Source organism: Lampris incognitus, chromosome 4 (genome assembly GCF_029633865.1).
Source record: "Lampris incognitus isolate fLamInc1 chromosome 4, fLamInc1.hap2, whole genome shotgun sequence".
Lineage (NCBI taxonomy): Eukaryota > Metazoa > Chordata > Actinopteri > Lampriformes > Lampridae > Lampris > Lampris incognitus.
The window spans coordinates 41,275,111-41,288,256 of record NC_079214.1 but is presented as its reverse complement, the minus strand read 5'-3'; the positions used below and the strand labels follow the sequence as shown (position 1 = coordinate 41,288,256).

General features: G+C 42.1%; 1 protein-coding gene across 1 annotated transcript in view; it reads right to left on the bottom strand.

Annotated features, from left to right (window-relative positions):
• The window catches only part of LOC130111241 (Y+L amino acid transporter 2), a 35,150-nt gene that overhangs the window by 7,777 nt on the left and 14,227 nt on the right, over positions 1–13,146 (bottom strand). The window contains exons 3-8 of the mRNA XM_056278351.1: positions 10,295–10,857; positions 9,754–9,879; positions 8,200–8,344; positions 7,904–8,027; positions 7,698–7,801; positions 5,214–5,310 (exon numbers count right to left, since the gene is read on the bottom strand). Of these exons, the coding sequence (XP_056134326.1) occupies positions 5,214–5,310; positions 7,698–7,801; positions 7,904–8,027; positions 8,200–8,344; positions 9,754–9,879; positions 10,295–10,784 (1,086 nt within the window). The 5' untranslated portion in view covers positions 10,785–10,857. The remainder of the gene's footprint in view (positions 1–5,213; positions 5,311–7,697; positions 7,802–7,903; positions 8,028–8,199; positions 8,345–9,753; positions 9,880–10,294; positions 10,858–13,146) is intronic.

The window sequence follows — 13,146 nt, the reverse complement described above, 5'->3', positions numbered from 1 at the left end:
ATATAACTTTGTTAAAAGAAACGCTCAATGGTAGGAAAAGTGCTCAATAAATAAGGGGCAAAATAATTCAGTGATTCAAGTAAAGGCTTGTACTGTCTTATAAAGAATTTACTTGAATCACTGAATTATACATGTATATTTTTGTCTTTCTTTTTTTTTTTTTTTAAACTCATGTCTCATGATTGCGATGGCTCAGAGAGGCTCCGGAGTAGAACGACAGCAGCTGGGGGAGGTGAGTAATCCAGCAGCCACGTATGAAGCAACTGAAATCCCAAAACACTCAGGATTACCAGATAAAAACAAGCAAAAGTTTCTGAAATTGTCAGCAGAATGAGCTACTGTTCATTTGGCTAAAAGAACAAATAGGACAACAACAGAGCAAAAATCAACAGAGATCCAGAGAGCAGCGGCAGCTAGTTGCGCCAGCATTCACCCTTCAGGACCATCAACTCAGTTTGAACCTCAATGAATCTGTACTCCTACCACCTGTCTGATTGAGATGGATGTGATGCCAAGGCCAGTTAAGGACACCAGATGCTCTGGTTCTCTGCTTTCTTTTACGATTCCTCAAATAGACCAGGGAACCAATGGAAGGGATGCAACTCTGTGCACGCTTTGTATATCTTTATGAGTGTGTGTGTGTGTGTGTGTGTGTGTGTGTGTGTGTGTGTGTGTGTGTGCAGGGGCATAAGTTTCACTTGAACATTGGGGGGGACACATTTAGTGGGGGGTCAGGGGGTGCTCCCCCTGGAAATTTTGAGCATCACACATTTAATTTCCTGCATTCTGGTGAATTTGTATGCACCAATTTGCTCTTTTTCTACATCAATTTACTGTGGAAATGTCTCATTTATGTAAAAGAAAAACAACTTTCAGATAGGCTAGCCCAGGGGTGCCCACTACGTCGATCGCGATCGACCAGTAGATCGCAAAGGCAGTGCTGGTAGATCTCCATGACATTCCAAAAAAACTTTTTTTTTCCAAGACATTAGCCTATCATCTGTCCTCCATTTGGCATTTGCCTTTTGATTGACGTAAAGGACGGCCAGTCTGCTGTTGCCTAAAACCAAAGATTCTAGAGCGGAACCTAAAACTTTGTTACATTAGGTTACCGTAACAACCAGAGCCCTTCTCGAACGTACCTTGAAGTTCACATGCCCAGAACGTGAGCTAACGCAGAACTGCATTGAGCTGGCTAGTTCAACTCTCTAAAAAAACTCTACTAAAAAGTGAAACTAAACAAAAATGAGTGGGGGAGCCGGATCTAGCAAGAAACAAAAAACGTACCATTTCCATGTGGAATGGGAGGAGGACCTTTTTTTCACCATGTCTTATTCCAAATGCGTTTGTCTCCTCTTGTCAGTCTAGCATTGCTATCCCAAAGAAAGGAAATGTGGAGAGGCACTTTCGAACTGTTCATAAAAATATGACAATGACTTCCCTCCGAAAAGCGAGCTGAGAAAAGAAAGGTGAGGGAGCTAAAATCGCAGTTAATCGCCCAGCAGTCACTTTTCACGCAGCCGAATTCAAAGGCAAAGGCAGCCACCGAAGCATCTTTACGGGTGAGTCACTCCATCATTAAGCATAAAAAGGCCTTCCAAGATGGAGAGATGATGAAAGAGGCCTACCTTGAGGCAGTAGATTCGTTGTTTCGGGACTTTAAAAATAAATCAGAAATAATATCTTCAATCAAAGCTCTCCAGTTATCAAGAGATTCCGTCACAAGGCGCTGTGAAGTGATGGGCGATGATTTGACACAGCAGCTTTGGAGGGACATCGTGGACAGCGAGTGTTTCTCACTACAATTGGACGAGTCTACGGACATAAGTGATACGGCCCAATTGTGCATTTTCATTCGGGTGGTGTTTCAAGATATGACCGCAAAAGAGGAGTTGTTAACAATACTAGCCATGAAGGAACACACGCGGGGAGAGGACATTTTTCAGATCTTCAAAAACTTTGTGGATAAAATCCAGCTCTCAGTGTGTAAACTGGTGTCAATCACCACGGACGGTGCGCCTGCTATGGTGGGCCGCTCCAATGGATTTATTGCCAAGTGCAGGGAGGACGATGCTTTCCCGGACTTCCTTAATTACCATTGCATAATACACCAACAAGCATTATTCGCAAAAATGCTAAACATGAAAGAGATCATGGATGTGGCAACCAAACCCGCCTGTTCTACTCGAGCGAGGTCTCTTCAAAGACGGTTGTTTGGTACACATTTGGAAGAGGCCGACTGTAACTACTCTGACCTCTTGCTACACACTGACGTGAGATGGCTTAGTAGAGGGAGATTCTTGCAGAGATTTCGAGAGCTCTGTCCGGAGATTAAGGAGTTTCTCCTTATCACTAAACATGCGGAACACAAGCAACTTAATGACAATCAGTGGCTGCTAGACTTGGCGTTTTTAACTGATTTAACCAACATGTTGAACGAGCTTAATTTAGAGCTGCAAGGAAAAGACAAAAGCGTGGTAAACATGATCAGCTCAGTTAACGCTTTCAAACGGAAAATGCAACTTCTGTCCTCAAAGTTGCAGCGCCGTGATTTGGGAAACTTGCAAAACCTTGCAGCAGTGCTGGAGAAGCAAGGGAGGGCGTGTGCACAACTTGACAGTGCACGCTACACAGAGCAGATTGAAAATGTCCGGTCAGTCTTTGACAAACGGTTTCAAGACTTTGCTTTGCTCGAGCCAATCGCTACATTTGTGTGCTACCCATTTGGGGAAGATACAGAGGTGGATTACCTCGCCTAAACAATGGCAACACTGTTTCACCTGAACTCGTCTGCAGTGGAGGATGAGGTGCTGACAGTACAGGCTGACATTCAGCTTAAGTCCAGGGCGCATGGAGAGTTTTGGAACTTACTTACAGAGGACAAGTACCCAAACATGAGGAAATGTGCAACCTCCTTGACGGCATTATTCGGCTCTACTTATTTGTGAGAGTCAGCCTTTTCTCACATGAAGATTATCAAGTCCAAATACCGTTCCACCATGATCATTTGGAGGCCTGCTTGAGGTTGGCTACCAGCAGCTACTGTCCGAACTATGCAACCCTGTCTGACTCCCTCCAGTGCAGGTCATCATCAGAGTAGAGGTAGAGATCACAAATCTATTTACCACAGCTGTAAAGGTTCATGCAGTGATGCAATTTCAACATAGTGTAGTAGCAAATGCTTGGTATGATTATTGCCTGTGTAAGGTTCAATATAAATGCAAATCCGTTGCAATTCTGTATATGTAACACAACATGTATATAAATACACACACTGCATATAAATGTTCATATATATGTAAAACATGTATTGAGTATTTTTATTATTATTGTTATTATTTTTAATATGAGTAGATCATTTTGACCTGGTCATTTTAAAAGTAGCTCACGAGTCAAAAAATTGTGGGCACCCCTGGGCTAGCCTATAGTGACACAAAAAGGAAAATAATGAAGTAGACTGTCATTATGTATTTCAAATACAAAAAGCACCGGATATCTTCTGTTACTTTCCTCTTGCTCATGTTGACTCTGTGAATGAAAGTAATAGATGCATTTGAACTAATACAATACCCTTGGCACAAATTGGTTTGTAGATGTACCTATTATGTTATCTCATGTGCCCGAAATTATCAGTTCAAGTTCATTTAAGCTAACATAAACGTCTAGGGGCTACTGTTAGCAAGCGCTAGCTAGCTAGCTAGCTAGTTCGTGAGGGGGTCTGAACTGATAACCCCAAACACAAGTTATAAACTATATAAGGCTATAATTCATCCGGAAATAAGTAAGAAAATCTAACTCAGAAACCCCAAAGGTAAGAAAGGGTGGTGTACTGGGCTAGACAAGCAAGCTGGCTAGCTACATTACTTACACTTGCTTACACGATCATTCATGCCCCGGTCTCCTGGTTGTCAGGATCAACTGCAAGACAGCAACGAGGTCGGCAATCCCAATGGCAAGGTTAAAATAGTATGGTCCAAGCACAGGGGTGTATGAAATCGTTGGAAAACAAGTATGAATGACATTTTAAGTAGTTCGACTGTCTGTGTTGTTATTTTACCTTTTTTGGCGAGGGAGTTAACATTATCATTCATGATTTTTGGGGGGGGACAAATTCACCTCTTCTAAATATTGAGGGGGACATGTCCCCCCTGACTCTCCCATAAATTACGCCTGTATGTATGTGTGTGTGTGTGTGTATGTTCTACAGCGCCAGACTGAGCCTTGAGCTCAGCTCAAATTTTAGTCATTGATTGCAGATTACAAGGTATGGATCACAAGTTGCATGATAATTCTAGGTATTCGCGTCGATGTGCCATTTCTGTATGAGTGTATGTGAGTGTGTTCATTTTGTTGATAGATGATTGACAATGGTTGGCTAATTGGAGGCAATAATGGGACCTTTAACAAATGTTTGATTGATGATGAATTGATGGATGGATGGATGGACTCACAATGAAAAGATTGAATACCTTGTCTCGCATCACTTTTTGATCTAAGTCCTTATTACTACCACACTTGCTTTCTTTCATATCATTGCTTTTTTTTTCTCTCTTTACCCTACTCTTTCCTCGGGCTTTTTTTAAAATTTATCTTTCTCCCACCTTTTCCCCTTCATTTTCCCCCTTTCTCTCTCTCTGTGATGTCGCTCTGGATGTTTTCTATGTTTATCAGTGGCCCGCTATACTGTAGCATGATAACAGAGAACACTGTCAGCAGTGAGGATGTTAGCTGTCTGAATAATGGATCCTTAATGCTGATAGCTCCTCACTGCCATAGTGCCACACACTAATGGCAGAGGCCAGGCACATGGGCGCCTTAATGCACGGGCTTACCAGGGCTTAAGCCCCCGAGCTCCGACAAAAAAACAAGGAACCTTGAACGTAATCTTAATTTCAAACTAACCAACTTTAGTGAAAAGAAAATAGAGGATACAAACCAAGACCAGCACTTACTTTAGTTGGAAGTACAGGGGCCAACATAACAACCCACAGATGGGATGATGAAACATGCAATGCCCCCGTAGTTGCACTTACACATCACTGCATGATACATATGTACATTTAGAATGAAATACTTTGAAATAACATTGTGTAAAAAAATATATTTTTACCAGTGTGCAACTTTATAAGGGCACGACTTACTTCATACTGTAAAACTGAGTGTTTGTTCACTTTTTGTACCACTGTTTACATGTTGTTGACTTGTACTCTTACATTGAAAAGAAGAGCGGGGATAGGCGTGAATCTCTCTATGTGGATCATGGACAGAGTGTCTGGCAGGTGCCCCTCACGAGAGCCCACAAAGAACAACCTGGAGAGACCAAACGCATGTTGGAGAGATACCTTAGTATACAATTCATTCACTCATTCATTCGCTCTGCCCTTTCCCTGACCAAAGTTCATTATCATAAAAAATACCCACCCACACATGCACCACCATTGTCTTATTTATAGGTAAGCACTTGTATTTTTTCTCGCTCACTTTTAACTTGCTCTCTTCTAAAGTGCATTGCATTGCATTTCTGTCTGTAAAATGTCCAATATAAAGTTTTACTGATTGATCCAGTGACAACCATCACCATTGTCACTCTTATCTCTAACACAAAGGAAGCCACTCTTCCTGTTAACCCCTGGTAAGTGTCATGCTGCTGTTATGGCATTCATCTCCCTTCTCACCAGAAGGAGGATGCTTCTGTCTCTGAGGTCTTCCACACCACCTTCACATTCCAGATGGTTAATAATGATAATGATAATAATGATACAATTTATTTGTATAGTACCTTTCATACATGAAATGCAACTCAATGTGTTTTAAATTGAAGCGATAAAACAATAACAAATAAATATAGCAAGAACAAATAAATTCAATAGCATTGATGAAAAATGAATTAAAACAAAGTAGTATTATAAGAAAAGGAAATAAAAACATATTTAGGGGATAAACCCTAGATAAAAATGAAATTGCATTAGCTAAAAGCCTTCCTGCATAGGTATGTTTTAAGCTCTTTTAAAAACGTTTTAGGGAGGCCAATAAAAAGTGCTGCAATAGTCTAACCTGCTAGTGATAAAAGCATCAATTAATTTCTCAGCATCCTGTTGTTGTGTGAGAAATGGCTGTAGTTTGGCAATATTTCTCAGGGAAGCTGTCTGGGTCGTTTTACTAATATGGGGTTTAAAACTTAAATCTGAATCTAAAATGACACCCAGATGGTTAAAGGATGCTATGTCATAATTAACTCTAGAAAAGACAGGGTATAAATTAGGAGGCTCGAAAGAATGAATTTGCTTGATTTGGAAACCCATTCCATCATCTTTTGGAAACTTGACAGCACTACCGACAGATCAGAAGGCCTATGGAGTGGAAATATACTTTATAGTTTAGCTGTAATTAGTCTGGTACCGTATGCGTATTATATTGTTACCATACCTGTTAACTTATCAGTCAGTACCTTCTCACTTGAAATGATTTAGTGTATCTTTTGAAGTGTATATTTTGGCTATATTAACAGACAGATGTAAAGTTGATCTTTACTGGTGGAACAGAGAGGAAACGTAGTAGTACAGCTGTTATCTTTAAGACTGTCAGTATGGTTGGGCATAGCATGGGGTGGGCAGTGATTAAAGTGGGCCGGAGCTACCCGGATCCCGACACCGGCACTTCCCCCCCTCCCCCAAGTCAACCGGAGCTGAGATCCGGCACTCTGTAGACAGGAGTAATTTCAACCTTTTTGTCACAGTAAAATTTAAAAAAAAAAACATGATGCAGCCAATTCACAAGCATTACAAAATAAATCGCAAATAAAGTCGTTCTTCTATTTTTGTACTACTTTACTTTTTCTAAAAGTTTGAATGATATCGCGTCCTCACGTGACCCGCACCTGCCTGCTGTCTTGGCTTCACCAGACTTGACATCAAAAGAGACTGGCTTCACACTCACGGGTCAGGGTCAGTTCACCGCACCAGTCAGACAAGACTCGAGAGAGCGTCAACCTGCTACCTGCGCTATTATCTTGGATTGGGGGGCATAAAGAGTGAGTATCTTCAGTGTATTTCCAATAGTATTTCCAATAGTTTTGTCTAGCTCTGCTGTGGTTTTCATTCAAGCAACTAACGTTAGCGAACGTAACGTTAGCTAGCTAGCTAGCTAACTAGCTATCTTCCACCCGGTAACGTTGCTAGCTAGTAGCTGACGTTGCTGGCTAGTTGTGGCACTTTCAACTAATACAAAAGACTGATTAAAATGCATTTCAATTTTTAAATTGAACATGTAGCCGGTGATTTATTGAGCATCTGGTGGGTGTGTGTGTGCATGTGCTCGTAGGGTTAATTTCCTGATTTCAGAGATCCCCCACTTACCAAATCCCACTTTAACCCCTGGGGGTGGGGTTCTTGGGGTTGTTTTTTCTTTCATTCATTCAATTTGTTCTATTTTTTTTTCAAAACGAGTGAGTATAATAGATTTTTTGTTTCTTTATAATGCTATATCCATACCCACATTTCTAAAGCAAAATGTACTTTGGGAAGAAAAAAAAGTGTGATACTGCTGTATATAGACAATACTCTCAGCTGAGTGGCTTTGGCAGTGTAGGGCAGTCTTTGGGATTCTTGTCAGTCTGTCTCAAAAGTCATTGTGCTGAGTGTAATAGCATTGGACTGAACCAAGTACAGCAGTGGGGGATTGTTTTGGGTGCTTTTTACCTGGATGCAGCTATGATGGAGGCGTTGAGGCCTCCGTAGCAGGACAAGGCCACAGCGATGGGGATGGTCCAACTCATGACCCCTAGAGTGTGATCTGCGAATGTCTGAAACACACCCGGAACCGAGCTCAGCAAATGAAAAATATCTGCATGTTCACAAATACACATGCAAATATATAAAAACACATACAGGAGCTGTGTACTTACGACTGCCACAGCATCACTGGCCAGTATAGAGCTAATGTCCAGCACAGTGTAATAGGCCACATTGGTCAGGATGTAAATAACGGTGACTATCGGCATGGAGATGGCAATGGCCAGAGGCAGATTCCTGTGACAGAGGTAAATAAGTCATTAGCAAGCTGACCAATGATTCAAAGGTTGAACCTGTTCTGACTATTCTACAGATATTTGACCTCCTATTCTTCCAAGTCAAACACCTTGAGGGAGGATGTAATGAAAATGGAACTTAATGGAATATTATGCAGTGTCGGTATTTTAACCTTTCAGGGTTTTTGATCTCCTCTGTGACAAAGTTGAGGGTGTCCCACCCAGAGTAGGAGAAGAGGGCAGAGTAAAGTGCAAGTGCGATGTCCCCTGGATCTGTGGAGGATCCCTGGAAGGATGAATCAAAGTTGGTCGTGTACCCTAAGACACAGATTCAATAATTAACTCTGTGTGAAAAATTCACATGAAAATACCAATCACTGTATGAAAGGAGGACATAAGAAGGAATGTATGCAGATTCTGAACAGTCCTACAGTACCTGTAGGAGTTAAGTATTTTTCCCCCAAATATATTTTTATTGGACTTTAACAAGTGTGTCAGATTTACATGATATAAAAATGATATAAGTATTTTTAACCTAAATTTTCCTATTGTTAGGAATCAAGCCGAGCGATAGGTAACAGAATCTTTTTTTTTCCTTTTTCCCCCCAGTTGCACTTGGCCAATTACCCCACTCTCTGAGCCATCCTGATCGCTGCTCCACCCCCTCTGCAGAACTGGGAGGGCTGCAGACTACCACATGCCACCTCTGATACATGTGGAGTCGCCAGCCATTTCTTTTCACCTGACTGAAGAATTTCACCAGGGGGACATAGCGCATGGGAGGTTCACGCTATTCCCCCCAGTCCCCCCCCCCGAACAGGCACCCCGACTGACCAAAGGAGGTGCTAGAGCAGCAACCAGGGCACATACTCACATCTAGCTTCCCACCCACAGACATGGCCAATTGTGCCTGTAGGGACGCCCGACCAAGCCGGAGGTAACACGGGGATTCGAACCATCAATCCGTGTTGGTAGGCAACGGAATAGACCACTGGTAGCAGTCTTTTTAACTGATTTAGTGTTGGGGAAGCTTGCATCAGCCAGCAGCTGCTATGTAATCCTTCAAGGCAACAGTGTTCGCCAAATAACGTCCTGTAAAGAGCTCTTTTTAGCAATAATGGGTTTATAATATTGTGAGAAGTTTTTGAAAACAATTTCCATTATCTAACAAATGCTGTTCGCTAGATAAGCTCCTTTAGTGGACCTTGTCTGACAAGCACTAATGCCTCGCTTTACAGCCTGATGTGCTACCGTCAGCTGATGCAAACTTGCTCAATACTAAATCAATTTAGAAATATAACACTACCCAACAGTTAGTTTGACTCCTAACGGTAGGGAAAAAGTACTTTGGTTAAAACACACTTAGGGTTTTCTTTAAGGTGTAAAGAATTCAAATAGGTGTTTATTTTTTTCTTATTAATATTACTTTTATTTATTTTTTTAAGTTGATACCACTCAGTGTAAAACAGACACGAACTGTGAGAAATGGTTTTCTTAATTTTTTTTCTTTGCAGAGAATGATTTTTGCCATAAAGCTGTGATGACATTTAATAGTTCACAGGTAAATGTGTGTGAGGCACATGACAGACAGATGCCCTTAACACCATGGTGATAGTATCCCAGTTAATAAAGGCAGAGGGAACATAAGTGAAGCTTGATTTGGGATAACTGGACCCCTGAATATGGGGTGGGACTGTGTTCAGTGTTAAAGTTAAAACATTACACACCCTGCCATAGCTTTACAATGCCAGTGATGATGATGACTATAAGTGCTGCCACCTTGGCATAGGTAAAAATGTCCTGCACCCGAGTGCCCCACTTGACATATGCAGCATTGATGAAGGTCAGTAAGCCTGGGGACACAGAAGGAAAAGCAGGGGGATTAGTTTAAAGGGAAAGGGAGGTGGGTTGTAACAAATAACCATGTGATAGTTGATAACGGTAAAACCTTGCAGAAGCACAGGATTGAACAAGAAGAGGTTCATTAAATAGTTCTCAGAGGGTATTAAGTCCAGAACCTGTCTTGACTGTCAGGTCAAACACTTTCATAGCGACCTATCACATAGACCATTTAAATATTAGCATAGCAACTAATGCTAATTGCTAATTTATACAAGAAAAACAGCTACTAGCAAGGGGCTATTAGGTGCTGTTGATGTTAGCAGGCTTGTGAGCTAGTGAGAGAAAGACAAAGACAAAGTGAGTAAGTAAACCAACAGGGAACAAACCACTTCAAAGACTACTAATAGGATGTAAATCTCTACTTACATATGCAAGCTGCAGCTATTAGTCTTGCTGCCACGTAGGGCGGCTCACAGGTGGGAAAGAGGGGCTGCACCAGGTAGTTGGCAAAAGTAATGGCTATGACCGCCTGACTTGTGGGCTCAATAATCAACAATGATGTCCACAGTCGAATAAACGCGATGAACCCACCGAATGACTCCAGGATGTATGCATAAGAGGCCCCCGACTTAGTAATGGTGGTACCCAACTCAGCGTAGCAAAGGGCCCCCACCACGGAAAACAAGCCCCCTAAGGCCCAGATTACCAATGACAACCCGAAAGAGGCAGTGTAGATAAGCACACCCTTGGGGGAGACGAAGATCCCCGAGCCGATCATGTTCCCTACAATCAGGCTGACCCCATTCAGGAGCGAGATCTCCTTCTTCAGTTGCATGCTCTCCTTGGGCGTCTCGGATGGATGAGAGGCAGGGCCCGGGCTGCCCTTCAGCTTCATGGTTTCTTTGTGGTCCGCCATGATGTCTCAGGGCCTGCCTGGTGATGACCACCTAGCAGCTTCCCTCCTCGTTTTTGGAAACCACCAGTGCAACCTGGAGTGAGAAAAACATGTTGACTCTGAGAAAAGAAAGAATGATGAGTGGTGAAGAAATTAAAAAAACAACAAAAAAAGAGATGGAGAAAAGGGAGAGTTAGAAGATGACAGAGAAAGAGCAGACCAACACTAACAGCTGTAGAACAGAAGGGGACCGCAGTCAACACATTCCCTACCACCATGCCACGCCATTGAGTCTTGTGGTGTCACATTCATTCTCTAATTTGACAAACTGGTTGTTGTGGGATCAGGAGCCAGGCAGAGGGAGTAAAAGCACTAAAGAAAGAGGTTGGGTTTAATGGAATGGGGGCTGAAGCAGTGAGTTCACTTTGTGTTTGCATAACATTTTAATGGAAACATGGTTTCTGCTGGTGGTTGGTGTAGGAAAGTGGAAAAACTACATAAAAATGCCGTGACTTTTATCTAAGGGATCTTACACCAGCCTCCTTTGTTTGAGTGCAAGTGTGAACAACGTGGGATAGACACCTGGCACCTATTGCATAGCTGAAACACGTTCAAACACAGGCTACTTTGAGGGTAAATGAAGAGTAGACCAGTTGCTGTGGTTGTTTTTGAGAGATGGTCTTATGCCATAGGCAAGTCAAAAACCAAACATGAGGGCACACAAATTCATTGTTTTGCTCTAACCATCACCATATACTGACAGCCAGAGTAAACAGCGAATACATAACCAGAAAGTGAGAGAGAGGATGGAATTTGCAAAATTGCAGACTTCTATAACCATTTGAATTACTACTATGGCCAACAAAAGCCAACCAGTTGGCCTATTGGATCTAACAACAGCGTTAAGACATTTGCTGCTCTCGACTAATGATGGGTTACATTTATATAGCGCTTTATCTAGACACTCAAAGTGTTTCACAGTGAAGAGGGAAAACTCACCTGAACCCCCACCAATGTGTAGCACCCACTTGGGTGATGCATGGCAGCAATTTTGCACCAGAGCGCTCACAACACATCAGCTTGAGGTGGAGAGGGAGGAATCATTGAGCCAATTACATGGGGGGATGATTAGATGGCCAGATGAAGACAGCCAGGTTGGGAATTTTGCCAGGACACCGGGGGACCCCCTACTCTTTGCAGTAAGTACCATGGGATTTTTAATGACCACAGTGACTCAGGACCTTGGTTTTAACGTCTCATCTGAAGGACGGCATCTCTTACAGCACAGTGTCCCCGCTGCTGTACTGGGGCATTGGGATTTTTTTTTTTTACATGTTCCATGAATGCCCCACAATTTAATGCAAAGGGAGTGTTACATTTGACAACCTGCGTGTGGACATCAATAAACTCAAAGCCGAGAATGAACAACTAAAAGTAACACTCAGGAACACACCGTTTTCCTTTAGCTCTATCAAATGCAAAACAGCACAGGTTCTGTTTTTCACAGGTCTGACCAGTGTCATTTTTGAGTGGTTGCTCCAAACAGTTAAAGACAGTGTAGAGGTTGTGTGTGGCTCTCTGACCCTGGAGGACCATCTGTTGGCTATCCTGATGAAACTCCGATTGGGGCTCAGCAACAAGGATATTGCATTCAGATTTAATGTTACTGAATGTCACATCTCTAAAATTATGAGAAGTTGGCTCCCTGTTATGTCTCAGGTTTTGAAACCTCTCATCAAGTGGCCGAGCAAGCATACAATATTAAGGAATATGCCAAAATGTTTTAAAGCTAAATACATGTGTTGCAGATGCATTATTGACTGCACTGAAATGTTTATTAACAGACCCACGAATCTCACCTCCAGAGCCCGAACATATTCGAATTATAAGAGCCACAACACATTTAAGTATTTGGTTGATATGTCACCTGCAGGAGCCATTACTTTTCTGTCCGCAGGTTGGAGTGGGCGTGTTTCTGATAAACAACTTACAGCTGAGTGGATTTTATGACCTTCTAGAAGAAAATGATGAGATACTAGCAGATTGTGGTTTTACCATCAGAGATGGGCATGCCATACACGGTGCCACCCTTAGAATCCCTCATTTTACCAAAGGTAAAAAGCAGCTCTCTGCTCAAGAAGTGGAAACATCAAGGCATTTGTCTAATGCGAAAATACACATTGAAAGAGTAATAGGTAGATGGAAGAATTTCAAAATTCTGACAACTGTTATTCCACTCACACAGGTAGACCTGTTAGATGACATGGTGATTGTGTGTGCAGCATTAACCAACCTTTGTAAATGTACAGTGCATCCGGAAAGTATTAACACCCCTTCACTTTCCCCACATTTTGTTATGTTACAGCCTCATTCCAAAATGGAT